The sequence below is a fragment of the Corvus kubaryi genome, unplaced genomic scaffold (genome assembly GCF_017639235.1).
Source record: "Corvus kubaryi isolate FWS band 111438036 unplaced genomic scaffold, C.kubaryi_AGA036_p1.0 37385, whole genome shotgun sequence".
Classification (NCBI taxonomy): Eukaryota; Metazoa; Chordata; class Aves; order Passeriformes; family Corvidae; genus Corvus; species Corvus kubaryi.
This window is the reverse complement of record NW_024581127.1, coordinates 17,592,028-17,606,786: the sequence shown is the minus strand read 5'-3', so window position 1 is coordinate 17,606,786 and position 14,759 is coordinate 17,592,028. Positions and strand designations below refer to the sequence as shown.

General features: G+C 35.6%; 1 protein-coding gene across 2 annotated transcripts in view; it reads right to left on the bottom strand.

The window, feature by feature from the left end:
- The window catches only part of ZFPM2 (zinc finger protein, FOG family member 2), a 307,976-nt gene that overhangs the window by 220,825 nt on the left and 72,392 nt on the right, over window positions 1–14,759 (bottom strand). For both annotated transcript variants that reach the window (XM_042036069.1, XM_042036070.1), the window contains one exon: window positions 13,940–14,041. In XM_042036069.1, the coding sequence (XP_041892003.1) occupies window positions 13,940–14,041 (102 nt within the window). The remainder of the gene's footprint in view (window positions 1–13,939; window positions 14,042–14,759) is intronic.

Here is a 14,759-nt window from a genome sequence, read left to right as displayed (position 1 = left end):
TCTTACTACCTGTAGAGTAAAAAAATAAAGTAAGACTTACTGATTCTATCTTCAAATTCCAGGTTAGTCTGGACAGATAGATTTATGTATGGATTTCTTGCTTCTATGAAGTCTTTTTCATGGAGACCTAAAATATTTTTGGGTGCTCAAAAGTGTACTTGTTCTCTCCCTTTAATAGCAAAGTGCAGGCAGATGAACGCTCCCCTGGTGACTGTGCCTAACAGTCTTTCTCCTGAAAAGTACAATTGTGAGTCTTGGGCAAAGGATATATGTATTCATACATTAACTAGCCATTAATAGACTAGGCATTAACTCCGTTGTCATCAATGTGTACTTTTCTATTTACTGCAACAGGACCAGAAATTTTAATTATATATTTGAGATCCTTAAATTTAAAGACCAAGTTTGAGTAGCTTGACATAAAATAATACATTTCTGCCCTCTTGTTAAAATTTAAGCATAAGTAATTGATGAATTTGTACATATAGCTGTCTAAGAGAGAGAAGACACTGTTAAATTTAAATTTGGCAGCAAACTACTCTACAAATAGTCCCCTGACATCCATAGGGCATCACGGAGAGTGATGAGTACTTCAGCTGAAGATGGCCATGTTGGGTTACAGCTTCAGTATTTGGTATTCTTTATTTATGTGTACAGACTGTTTAATATAGATAAAGCAGCGCTCTGACTGCTGGTGAGTGCAATAATGTCATATTTCACAGTTATGATGTCATCAAAGGACTATATTTCATGGCTATCACATCTCTGCAAATATATACGTAAAGTGGGATCCCCAAGGATCACTACTTGCTAGGGCTGCCTGAGGTCCACCAAGGTGGACCTCCTTAAATTCCATTTAATGTACATTAACATTTGAATATCAAGGAAGTCTAAATAGCCTGACAGTAGAAAAGGCATTCTCAGTTTCACACACTGTAGCATACTTGCCATATTACATGAATTTGTCTATATATTATGTGCTGTGTTACCTTCAATTCACTCTTTTTAAATTTCAACACACTATAGTCCTTTTATGCATTTATCTGTGCATATATGCTTTATATATTATATGTAATTACAAAATTACAACTCAAGTGAATCTCATATAATACATAAACTATCTATGACACAGTCTCAGAATTTCAGGTCTTGAAAATAGAATTTGATTACTTTATTCACTCTAAACCAGTATCATTGTAATATCAGCCTTAAGCAATATGGGCTGCTAAAATCATTTGGTTCCATTTTTCCAAAAAGGAAAACTGATAGGATTATTTTCGTGATAAATTAATTTTACCATGTAATTGCAATTATGACTTCTAATTAATGAATGGTTTCAGCCTCACTAACTAGGTCAGCATTTTTCTTTTAAAAATATATCATTTTTTCTCTTTAGATAAGCATCATGATATGTCCAAGCTTTGCGAAACACACATAGCATTTTTATAGGGCAATGATCCTAGAAGCTGAGAAATGGTGAAACTAATGTGACGTGCCTTCTAAAAAATTCAAGCCATTTTTTGTCTCTTTTATGAGAAAAATTTAAAAGCAAGCAGATGGCAAGAGGCTTTTTAGCAAGAAAGATCAGTTTCCTAGTGCTATTGGAGTATTTATTTTCTTGACTGAGCTTCCCAGTATACAGAGCACAGAACAATGTGAGACCAATGAATCAGCTGAGCAACTAATCTATTACATCATGCTTGTCAATACACATATGCCATTGCAGGCTATATTGACAAGAGGCAGAATCCAAGGAGATTGACTTTTCTGTAATCAGATGCATTCCTACAGAAAAGCATAAAAGAAACCTGAAGCTTACTTCATGCATCATGTAGAACAGACTCCAACACTCCTGACTGCCCATTGTTTTGCAGGTCATGTATTTAAAGGTACTATAGCAATATGCAAGGACACTTCATCAGGGTCCCCTGAAGATGTCTTCTGGCACATTTATACCATTTTAAGCCGTACATCCCTATCAACTACCTTATCACACCATTCTTCAATGACTCACACACTGTGGAGTGACGACATAGAAAAAAACCTAAGTAAGTCCCAACTATTAAAATAATGATTAGCAGGACAAGATGAGAGAAAATAATTTCCTTGGAAGATGCTCAAAATTTGATGGCTAAAGTGTTACGGATATAGTAATTAAACTAAATGATAGCTCTTATCGGAACACAACACACCAAAGTATCTGTTGTTTCATTGCAGGTTTTTTTCTTCTTTGGCTGCTAGAAATAGTCACATATTTAGAGAGCACCTCTTAAAGAAAATTTCCATGAAAAGTTGATATCCAATACAAAACCTTGAAAAATAGTCAGTATCACATGCTGAGCAGTTCTGTAATTGGGGGAAAAGGGGTTTTTTTCTGAGAATAAGACTAAAGTAGAAATCACTATAGTAAAATATTAAGTAAATAAATTTTAATATTATACATACTTTATCAGATGACAACAAATTACATGAAGCATTTACAATGCTGCATTACACAAGCCCTGAAAATTGGACTGTGGTCAACTTAAGAAAACTCTGACTGGATGTGTATCATGACTGCTTTCCAGATAGTCTCATTTTTTTTTTTTATGAGAACTAGTATCTATTTATATATGCAAGCCAAAGATTTATGAACTGATAAGTAATTTTGGCATCACACTGTAAGTATCAAAGTTCAGATAACTTAATGAAGGTTTTTTTTCATACAATGATGTAATTTGAAATTCAGTCTCCTTTAAGAACCACCCAGCCCAAAATGCATACACAAAACATTCTGGAACAGTATGTCCCTAGTGTATACATTATATTATCTTTCTAAATTATCCAAAATAGTCCATCATTGTGGGTTCGTGCTGATGAAGCAGCTTTTAAATCAACGCAATTATACTGCCATAAAATCAGAGCAGCACAGACCTGAACAAGCCCAACCTGAGTACTTTCTCTCAGTAAAATAGGATTTTTATAGTTTAATCTTTGAAATGTATCAGACAATATTGTTTTGTAAAATACATAAGGCAATGTGTAATCCTGCAATATTTACTTAAAACAAAGTTACGTAAAATACTGTAAAGTTTTTCTACCTCTAATCCCCAAAAATATGTTATGAAGTCAGATACCGCTGTTTGGGTTTTTCAACTTGAATACGTAGTTTAAAAGTCCTGAAACATTAAGGGGAGCAAAGGGAAAGAGTAAGCTATGGTGGGACAAAGTGATTCATTTTTTCTGTAACATATCATAAAAGATGCAGTATATACACTGGACTGGCTGCCCACACTACCAAAACAGGCATATGCAAGCACCTTCCACATTAATATGATTTAATATGCTATAGCTTAAAAATAGTTTTTGGAAACAACCCTTAAAATTAAAGAGCACACTCAGAAAGCTCCGAAATCTTTGTCAGGGTGAGAAGGGGTAGGAACACAATGTCCTCTACACAGCTATTTTAGAATGTCTAAGGTAATCAGCTGACTGCAGGAAAAACAAAGAGTTACAGCTTTCCAATCACAGGCTTTTAACCATTATTACTTCTGCCTACCCAAATATCTTACCAGTTTTAACCCTGGACCATACTTCTGAATATTTGATTCTGGAGTTTCTCACAGATTCCATTAGAACATGTTTAAAGAACTACACATTCTGTAGTGAGGTCTGATGATATTAAGACGACCATTCTTACTTTTGCCATGTTGGCGAGTAAGTGCTGAGTGATTGCATAAGAGAGTTTATTGCAGCATTTCTGTATGATGACCACTACTTTACTTTACAAAGATCATTTTCACATATCATTGTCTGAAGCCTAAATCAAGGAGAGAAAATAAGATCTACTATTCAATTCATATCCTCCTTTTGAGAATGCAATGGTAAAGCATCTTAAAAATGAAATGTGGCAATTAAACCTAAACCCAAATGTGTGCTAAGCTGGTCTCACTGAACTAAACACAGAAAGTCAAGGTCAAAACCGAGAGAGGACTTCGCCCTTAGTTCCAGTTCCATGACCATAAAATCCAGTTTCCTTTTCTCACTCTGAACCTTCCTGAACTGTGCAATTTTGTGAGTAAATACAGTATCACATCACATTAAATTTTTTACTCTCAGCAAAAGTTAGTTCTTTTGATAGGAGGTACAATGGCTCCTGGTGATAATTTTTTTTGTTGTTTTATTTATATTATTCCAACTTTTATTTTATGATTTCTTAAGAGAGAGTAAATAAAGCAGCTTTTGAGGGTTTAAAAGGACGCTGGACTTTGAAAATCAAAATACTTTATTTTGCTGAACACAGAATTCATCACTGAAACCTGCCAATTTAAGAAATAAAGTCACTAGCATCTCTCAGTAGGTATTCGTATCCAACTACTGGACTACACCTTAAATGCATTAAATAACGCTGTGTTGTGCGTACGGTTCAATATACTGACACATCCATCCTTCAGTTGTTTGAGCCAGTGTTGCCATGCAGTATTCCAAATGCAATAATCTTAGCTAACAGGAAAAACGCAACAAAGAACAAAACACTTGTGGACCGACTACATGTCCCTTTTGATTCTCACCCAATATGCTTCCAAAACCAGACACTGTTTCCTGCAATTACCACGGTGTAATATTGCCTTTATGGCCAAACTACAGTGGAGACAGCTGAAAAGTGCAAAGCGTTCTGCCAGTCTCTGCAGGTCCCTTGGTGCATGAAACTACAAGAAACAATGTATTGTAGTGCAGATGTTCATTGATTCCCTGCAGAATTCCATAGCCTAGGAGTCCTTCACTGCGTGACCTACGGGGATTTGTACTTTACAGAATATCCACTATATAGCATATCATGTCCAAAGTGAAGTACCTAGTGAATCTGATGATTCTTCCTTTGCACATGCCTTTCCCAGCTATCAACTTTTTTCAGAGAACAAGAAGTCTTTTGTGCTTGAAACGTAAATGCCAGTCAAAACAGAATACATTTCAAATATGTATCACCTTCCATTTGGAGTTCAATGACTTTTAGAAGTCAGGCCGATGTTCTTGCCTCATGCTGGATATACAGAAGTACAAAGGAATTTAGGAACGTACCGTATCATTTTCAAGCCCACCTAGTTTTCCTAGTTTTGGCCAAGGACAGGGTTAATTTTGCACAGCCTGGAGTCATGTGTGCGTGTCCACATTGTTTTTCTGTACCATGCACATCATCACTGCGGGGTGGAAGTAAGGGATCCTCACTTCCAAGGAGGGCATGGCTTGTGGTTGGGAAGAAAAGGTGGCACATGGAGGGTGTGCTGGCCATTTTGTTCTTTGTCTTGGGGTTGTGCCGCATCGATGAGCATTTTCTGTGTAAAACGCCCTCTCTTACATACACTGTTGTTATTAGGATTGTTGCTGGAACTGTTCATTTTTTTATCTCATTGCTGTTTTAAATTGCTTTTACCTCATCCTATAAGATGGTACTTCTAAACTAGGCTCATTTCTACAGCAACTGATTTTGAAATTAAATTCACATATATATATGCTAACAATAACACAATTATATACTAATAATATTAAGATATAATAATATAGTATTTATAATATTATGTTAATAATATAATGATAAGGAAATGGCATCCCAACTGAAAAAACAGTTGGAATGCATGACAAGAGCTCCAGTATTCAGTGATGAAGGCACTGCTTTTGGTATTTTAGGCAAGTCAAATGAGACAATCCATGTCTCCAGGTTTACAGAATCCTGCAATATTTGAACATTGCATTATGAAAGGGGTACTACAGAAGTCACCACAGCAAGTGACATCATAACAAGAAGTATGTCTTAGTTTTCAAAATTTATTACTGCCTATTCACATGATTTTAGAGTAATTATTTTACACCTCAATTTTCTCTTAAAACCTTGGTGACCACTATTTTTGGCTAGAGGGCAGAATTTCATTTTGTCAGGTGTGACCCTAAGTAACATTTCTCCCCATCTATTACACAGGGTCAGTGTAGGTCATGCAACAACCTCTTTCCTAGAAAAGTCAAAACTGATCATGGGAAAGATGACAGCAAAGGTTTGGCTGCTACTTCCATGAGAATTCACCCAGCCACTCTCACATTCTCATCCTTCAGGCCCATACAGGGAGCAGTCCATCAACAGGATCAACTGCCTTGAAGCCAACTTCTGTACTAAGTATGTCTGTTAGACATGCATAAAAGGTCTGTTACATGTGGCAAAGAACAGCTCTGGGCACAGAGGCCAAGTACAGCCATGTTTGTGTGCTGGGAGACTTCCTTAGCCTTTAATCAGGTGACAGCACACAAACTACCTCTGGAGAATGTTCCCTGCTATGCTGCAGCTTCTGTACCTTGGGAGCTACCTGGGAAGAGTGTCTACTGGCCTCAACCAAAATCATGACAGGGACTATTTTAACACTTATTTAGTACTCCACTTCTGTCACTACTGAATATATTAACACAGGAGTAGCATATTTTTTCTTCTGCTTCTTCGACCTGCATCTTCTCATTATGAAGTGAAGACTCTCATCATGTAAGAAGAGAGAGGTGAGACCTGAGAAAGATCTGCAAGAGAAAGCAGCTGCTGCTACAGCCAACAGAATAATTCATCAATCCCAGCTGGTCACACCAAGATTGACATCCTGGTGCTCCTATAAATGGTGCAGAGTTACACACTAAAAATTACTTTTTAAATATCATATATTTAAATACCAGTTCTTACAATCATTTCATGATCTAAGAAACTCAGCTTTTGTTACAAAAAATGGGGCAGCAGGACAAAGCTCAAGAGTTCCTGTTTTTAGAAGACATTTGGCAGTGAGTCTAAATTATGTACAGTGAAGTCTGTTACAGACACATAAAGGTTAAACAAGTTGAATATAGTGCAAGTATATTTCAGTAACAATGGTATTAGTCAATCAGAGCTAAAATGGAATGATGCAGAAGTCTGCAGATCGAGTTTCAGGGGCTATGCATGAAAAAGAACTACAGTCCTTGAATTCTATACACAAGACTGATAATTACCTAAACCCCTGCGTTTAATACACAGGTGTGGTAACCACTTAAAACAGCTCCAGTACCATAACTCAAACTACAAAGACAGCAGCCCACGAGCATTTGCACCTCCCTTAACAGAATTCAAGTGTCAAAACAAGACCTGCAGTGCAAAGGTTAACTCAATGCCTCTTAGACCCTTACATTTGTTATTCTATGTCCAAATGGCCTCCTCCTAGTTCCAAATTGTTGATGGAAAACAGATCAATATCCACAGAAATCCTTCCCTGTTTCAATAAGGTTCCCTCCCAACCCCTGGAGCCTGGGAGCCCAGCTCTCTGCTTTTAATCCAACATCCACTTCACTACAGAAGATTTATTTAGACTGCCTCTTGTTTCATTAAGGGTTCCAAAAGTCTGTAGTGATTTTTGACACTTTGTTATAATGTTTCTGTGACCCCTCCCCCCACCCCCTCCTCACATACCACACCACCCAGACTCATTTTCATATGGATACAAAGCATCGGGATAAAATGATGGTTCATTATAGTGGTACAGAGCTCTTATCTTCATCCGGCAAGAGTCATTTCCTTCCAAAGATTGAAATGCAAATGTGAAAATTAATGATAACTGCATTATCTGATAGCAGAGATAATACCGATTCACTGTCAGAGTAACACACAGTCGTTCTATGATTTCCTCTGCTTCTTCACAATATTCTTCTTACTGTCAGACTATATCTATGGCTAACTATGTTTCATGGATTTTTGTTAATTTACATCAAATAGCATTTCCAAGATCTTATATCTACCACATTTCCCCAATCAAAAAGGAAACAAAATCAGGACAGTAATCTCCAAGTCCTTCTTAGGACTGGTTTAAAAAGAAAGAAAGAAAAAAAAAAAAAGGAAAAAAAGAAAAAGAAAAGTAAAAAAAAAAGGTGTGTGTGAGGGGAAGGCTATCATTAATGTCTGTTTCCATCTTGCAGTGGTCTACCAACAGTTCCACTCTATATTATACAGCTCTGCTTTGTAACCCAAACTTTTTATAGTATTACTAAATAATGCAGAGTAAACCCAACAATCAATGCATATTTGCAGTGATTCTTATGAATGGTTACAGGAAATCTATAAAGAAAAGCTTTTCAAACTACCTTTTATAGCAGGTAAAAATGTGAACCTGGCATATCCAATGTTTACTACAACTTTTCTGATCTATAACTCACTAAAGCAATACACAAGAATTCACATGAAAGCCTGTTTCTATCTTCTATTAAATATTAACAGCAGCATAGCTCAATGTAACATCATTTTAAAGTGCTGTTTAATTTCCAGCATACTATTTTTCTTAAAGTTTCTGATAAATCTTAAGAAAAATACCAACCTGTAAGAGTAATTAAAAGAAACCATACTGTTCTTAGGTCTTATTTTACACTGCATGGTGGGGGGTGGGTTTTTGGTTTGGGGTTTTTTTTTCTATTTTGGACATGGACAAATCACATTTTCTCACTTTCTAAGCAGAATTCAGGTACAATTCAAAAGAACTTCTGAGAGTGACTTTCAAGCTAGCCACATAAAACCACATATTCCACAAAAAAGCCATGCACTTTTACAACTATAAAAGTAAGAGCTCACATAAGGAATAAGGACAAGAAGAAAGATATCAATTCTTCCTTAGGACCAAGACTTTTCTGAGTGGCATTAATTTCACCTTTGTAAATGCCCTATACTTAGTTCCTCAACTGGTGACAGACAATATTTTTCCATCTTAAAATCCAGATACAACTTCACCTGTGGCTGAAACACTCATTGTTTTTTGGAACTGCGGGAAGAAAATCAAAAGAATGGGGCACACAGGATAGTGCAGTGGATTTGGAAAAACTTACTGGCTTAGTCAGTACCGGAAAATTGTGTCCCATCTGTCTACAGGGAAAAAACCTTCCCTTGTATATTACAGAATAGGTATATGATGTCTCCAACTCTACTGTTTTATCACTACAGGGTAATTGAGAATTACAGAATAGAGAAAAGCACGGAGAAGTTATCCTTCTTAACATAGCTTTAATAAACAGTTACTGAAGTAATAAAAATTGAGAATTGCTTATATGGAGGACTGCTTCTACTTATTCATTATAAATGCATCCAAATGGTACAGTATTTATAAAAGCAATAGATAGTATACTCATTTATTAATTTCATTTAAGTTACAAGGAACTATAATGGTCAGTCAGTCAAATTTCTGCCCCAGTGAAATCTCTCTCATTTTAGAAGTCCAGTGTTTGCCACAGAACTTGATGATGCTCTTTAGGAAAGTATCTCATTCTGAATGCAAATATTTCTAATGACAGATAAGTGACTTTTCATAAAATGTTTCAATAATGACTTTTTAAGCACTAAAATCCATTCTTTGTGTCTGAAACTGTGGATCTTCAACATCCATTTAATCTTCTGATACTTTGCTAGAAAGAGGTGCCCATGGTTATCAGATTTTCTCTCTGAATTTAAAGTAGTTTGTAATCAGATTGCCCTTTAATATAACTTCAATATATCTTTGATAAAATAAATAGGGAAAGGACCTAGACTCTTCCATCATACCAGTCCTTTCAACATTCTAGTGGCTCTTCTCTAAACCTGCTAAAAATTTTAACATCACTCTTGAAGTGTGACAGCAGGTCACAGAACCCTGTTTCAGCATCAAACAAGACTGCTGATCAGACAAGCAAAGTAATCTGAGAACCAAAACATACCCTATAGCCACAACTCCTTCTTGTGGGCTCAACCCCAGTTCACTAGATCTCAAGATTTTTTCAGAGACCCTACTTTCTGATGCTCCTACAGATCTTTTACAACTTTAACAATTCTATCAAAATATTTATTACCTTCTTATAAGCCCATAACTTTAAATTTAATTGCACTGAAACTGAAATTTTGCAGCAGCTAACATGGCAAGTCATTCAGGTCTACCAATAGCAATATCTATCCATTATTCAGCTTTTTTAAAAATTTTAAACATATTGCAAGTAACTAAATATACTTTAGGTCACATTACATATTATGTTGGTTTTACAAGACATATTTTTTTCTATAAGCCTATAGAGATTGGCATTCTGACTAACCCTCTCTCAATAAAAGCATCTTACATCACTTATCTCCTTATTTCCAGTGGGACCACTGCCATGTGTACAGAGGTCTGTAACTACCCACACTAACCTTTACTGGTTTTCAACACATTTGAGAAATCATGTCAAAAATTTTTTTAAACTGAAGTTGATCACTAGATCTGGGTCATCTAGCTCCTAAAAAAGTCAATTTCAAACCACCAGACTGCTTAAATTAGGTAGTACAGAAGTATAGTCATCACCTACAGTCAAATAGGCTTTCCAGCACAAATGTTTTAAGCAGACTAGAAATAATTACATTACCCTTTTACCTGTCCCCTCTAACTATTGAGTCATGGCTTGTAATAGATCAATACCAATTTTCTAATTATTTTTTTCTTACCACATTTTAAAATGTCATCTTACTGTTATTAATGAAGCTACTGATAGATTTTTAGGGTGATTTTTTTCTTTTCTCTTTTTTTTTCCTTTCAGCCTGGTGTCATAGTTCCTAGCATCTGGTTACATCCACTTGGATTTTTCTTTTTTTTTTTAATTCTTTTCTAGGTAGTATCAACATTTCCTCCACTTTTATTATAGCTTTCGGTAAGTCTAAAAAATTGTTCTTAAACACTTCCAAGTTATAATTCATACTTCTTAATTAAAACCTTTTCTCCTTTGTGATAGAGTTCATATTTGCTGTCTCTTATAACGACAAGTATATCCACCACTGCAAGTATGACCACTGGATAATGATAAACAAGCATTCATTTCCAAATCTATAAACAATTTATCTTTCAAGATGCCATACAATATATATTTTCCTTAGATTTGGCTTAACAATATTTTACTTGAGGTGCCAGGTATCTAAAATTTTCAGAGATTTTAAGGAAGTTCTGCTATGGAAGCATGAAACATACATCCAGTAGAAATCGGAATGGTCGTATTCCCTAAATGTCCTGGGTGATCTGTAGAAGCCATGTAGGAGACCTTTCTGTTCGTTATGTGTTAAAGCACTGCCCTCACATGCACTGACATCCTAACAATAATACAAAGGCTGTAGAACTATGGATCTCCATGTACCAAGGCAAACAGCATATATAAAGCCATAAAATGAACTCTGCTCCCCCATTTAAAAATGAACTCTTTTTACATAAAATGCATTTAAACCAGTCTTGCTGTTCAGACTCTTTCTATTCCTTGGACTTTTCCTGTTGGCTATAATAAAAAGGATCAGGTCCTTCACTGTGTGTTTATACATACTCTATTGACCTCAGCTTCCATTATTTCAGAGCAGTTTCACTGAATAGGAATTTTTAAAAACTGAAGATAAGAACAGTGAAAACTGAGGGTAGTTGGAAAACATTCAGGTAACCCTCAAAGTGGTTACACAGAGTAGGCAGTATCTCTGACATTCCCTGATGGTCAGTGAAGGTCACAAGAATCTGTGATCTGAAATATTGCTTCTGCAGAAACTCTTTGAAGCTACAGCACATTTAACTTTAGATTTTTGTTCATAAGGATATTCTAATTACAAAGACTTAAGAATGCATGTGAACCATTTAACAATGCAAATTTTCAAACAAAATAAAACTCTAATTAATGCCAGAAGCTTAATTTTTCAGTTCCTGGCAAGTACTGGCTCTGAAAGTCACAATATGTTCCCTTAGTGCTAAAAAAAGACATAAAATATTAAAATAACAAAACAGCTCTACTATTTATATAAATTCCTGAGTTGTCACAGCTCACATTATCAGTTGACAGCAACTTGTATCATGCAGAACACAGTTGCTGGATTCTGAGAGGCTCCACCTCTCAGAGACTTTCCTTACCAGAGAAGGTATGGAGACCAGAGACAGCTCAGATAACAACGAATGTATCATCATCTGCCCTTTGAGGTTGTGCCTCTACTGACAGGTGGTAAAGTTGAATCAAAGTTTTCAATGGCTCTGTTTGTGCTGTACTAAAATATGTTCCTAAATAAGCAGAATATTTCATGCTTTGTGTTTTTTTCCAAAAAACTGAAAGACGTTATCTTTGTACTGCGTGGTTGAAAATGATCTTCTGTCGATTGCTTCTTTTTCCATGTCAATAGTAACCAACTTCATTTCATGCATGACGGAGAGCATGGGATGTGGTATACACCCATTCCTTTTTTCATACGGATTATACCCTTGTAAAGAATCAATATTTAAATAAAATACAGATACTGATACTGGTGGTCATCAGTTTTCAGAAGTCAAAAGAAATTTTCCCACATTCAGCTTTGATTTCCATCTTATTCCATGTCAAAGCTATCAATAAATATGACAAGAAGTACACACATCCTACTGTTTAACTGAATTTTTTCCCAACCAAATGAAAAGATCTCCTTTTACTCCACAGTGCCATAAAAGACCTCAGAAACCTCTGAATAAGGCAGCATATATAAAAAGCAGTAACAGCCACAAAAAGCATATTCAACTATGCTGAAATACACTAAAAAATGCAACAAAAAATTAGAAATTTCAGACTTTATTTATAATGAAATTAAAAACAAGTCATATGGTAAGTACTGACACCCTTTAAATCTGCTATGCAGCTAAAAAAGGCCATTCTGCTACATCTACATATATATTTTGCATTATTTTACATGTACAGTAGTGTAATACTAAACCTTGTTTCCATATAACACCATAGTGCTTTATATAGAATATCAAGTTGTGTATTATCATGAACAACATTTTAAATGCTATCACAATAATTAGATACACTATGTCTTCATTTTTGTTTGCACTGTATTTTCCAGCTACTGATTTCAGAAAATTGCCATTAGTTTTGTTCTCCTCTTCATGAAGAGCATACAGTAATTTGCAAAATCAAGCAAGGATGAAAATGTAATTGAAATATAGGAATTTTTCTAATGAAATATTATTGTTGCATTATAAATTATTGATAGAATGGTTCTGGAACTCTCTTCTGATGTGCTCATCCTTTTGAGGGAAAATTTCCATAAGAGATACAACTATTGCTAGAGTGTGTTTGGCTTCAGATGCACATTTTGCAACAGTTTTATTAAATTATGGTCAATATAATGGATTTTTAAGGCCTATTCCCAAGTCCATGCCCGTGAAAACACTGCATTCAACTGCAGAATTGCCTAATTGAGAAATACAATTTACCCCTTTGCCTTAGGTTCTTTTACAGTACAGAGGTTTTACATATTTATATTGAACAGATACTTGAAAGTATTGCCATATTACCATTACATCTTAGCAATGTTATGCTTGCACCATCTTCACTTACACAGTAGAAAATGTTACCTTGAATTACTGTTTTAATGTGAAGTTCTATTGCTTCATTGACTGAAGTCTGAGTTTCTCTTTCCACTGAAACCAATGACCAGGTGTGTTAAATGATTTCTATCAGGCTCAAACAGGTAAAAAAAGTCCTTGAAAATGTTAGGAGACATCACGCCTATTTGTTCAGCTAAACATGATGCTAAATGTTGGCACAAAGCTTGAGAAGAGACCAAAGCATCTGGGTGGTCTTCTGATCTCAGAAAACAGAGCAGAAGTGCTTCTCCCTTAATTCAACCATGGAAGAAAGAATTTACTGATACATTTTAATCCTAAAATTCTAAGCAGCAAGAACATTTTCCTTTACATCAATGCATAAGGCATATTATGTTTAACAATTTACAAAATGGTATAACCAAAGCCATTTTTTTTTTTACCCAAGAATTTCATCTTAGTACTTACCAGTCGGTATCCTGGATCATAAAAGAGATAATCCATTAAAAATAAATGCAAAGCATAACAATCTACTAAAATAATGAAATTAACAAATACTGAAGTCTAGTTCAAGAAATTTCTCTTGGCTTTCAGATGTTTTTCCCTACCTGGCCCATCCCAATCTTCAGTCTCCACAGCAAGCTGCCCTGGTTTCTCTGACCTTGCGTCACCATCAGATTCTGCTGCCTCCTGGATGCCTTCTTCCTTGCCTAAAAAAACCCATCAAAAAATACAGTATTGACATATTTCAATAGTGACTTTTAAGCAGAGCTCCTATAATATCCAAACTGCTTACATGACTGAGTGAAAGCATACACGTCTATAAACAGAGAGAAAATTTTAAAAAATATTAGATATGTAAACGTTTGCGAGCTCCCACTGACTGAAAGAAGCCCCGAGTATCCAGTACATCCAAGTTCCATGTAGAGAAAATCTTGGAAAACAGTGTTTACTCCATATGCTTAAAAAACAGAAGCACAACTTGCACCTAATTCTGTAAACCAAAGCACATAAAGTCCCCGAGTCTGTATGCACAAAGGAGAGAAAGAAATCGGCTGTGACCCCCCAGGAACATATGCTTTCAGTCATGGGTTTTCTTCAATTGACACCTAAATGTTTCTTATGCGCTGCAGATAAATGACACTCAAAACCAAAATATGGTCCACTAAACATTTTGCTTTTTCACACAACTAGTGGAAAGCTAATCCATGATATTTCAGCATTTAAGGAATTTGCCCTTAAAGACATAATATACCAGCAGGTCCCTAAAGTAATTTTCTCTCTATCAAGCTTTATTTAAAGAAATGCTACGTTTCTGATGAATTTTCACATTTTCACCATCCAGAAGTACCTGAAAATGTCTGTCTGTCCTCTGTTACTACCCACCACAAGGTCATATACAGGACACACAGAAAACTATGATAAGGT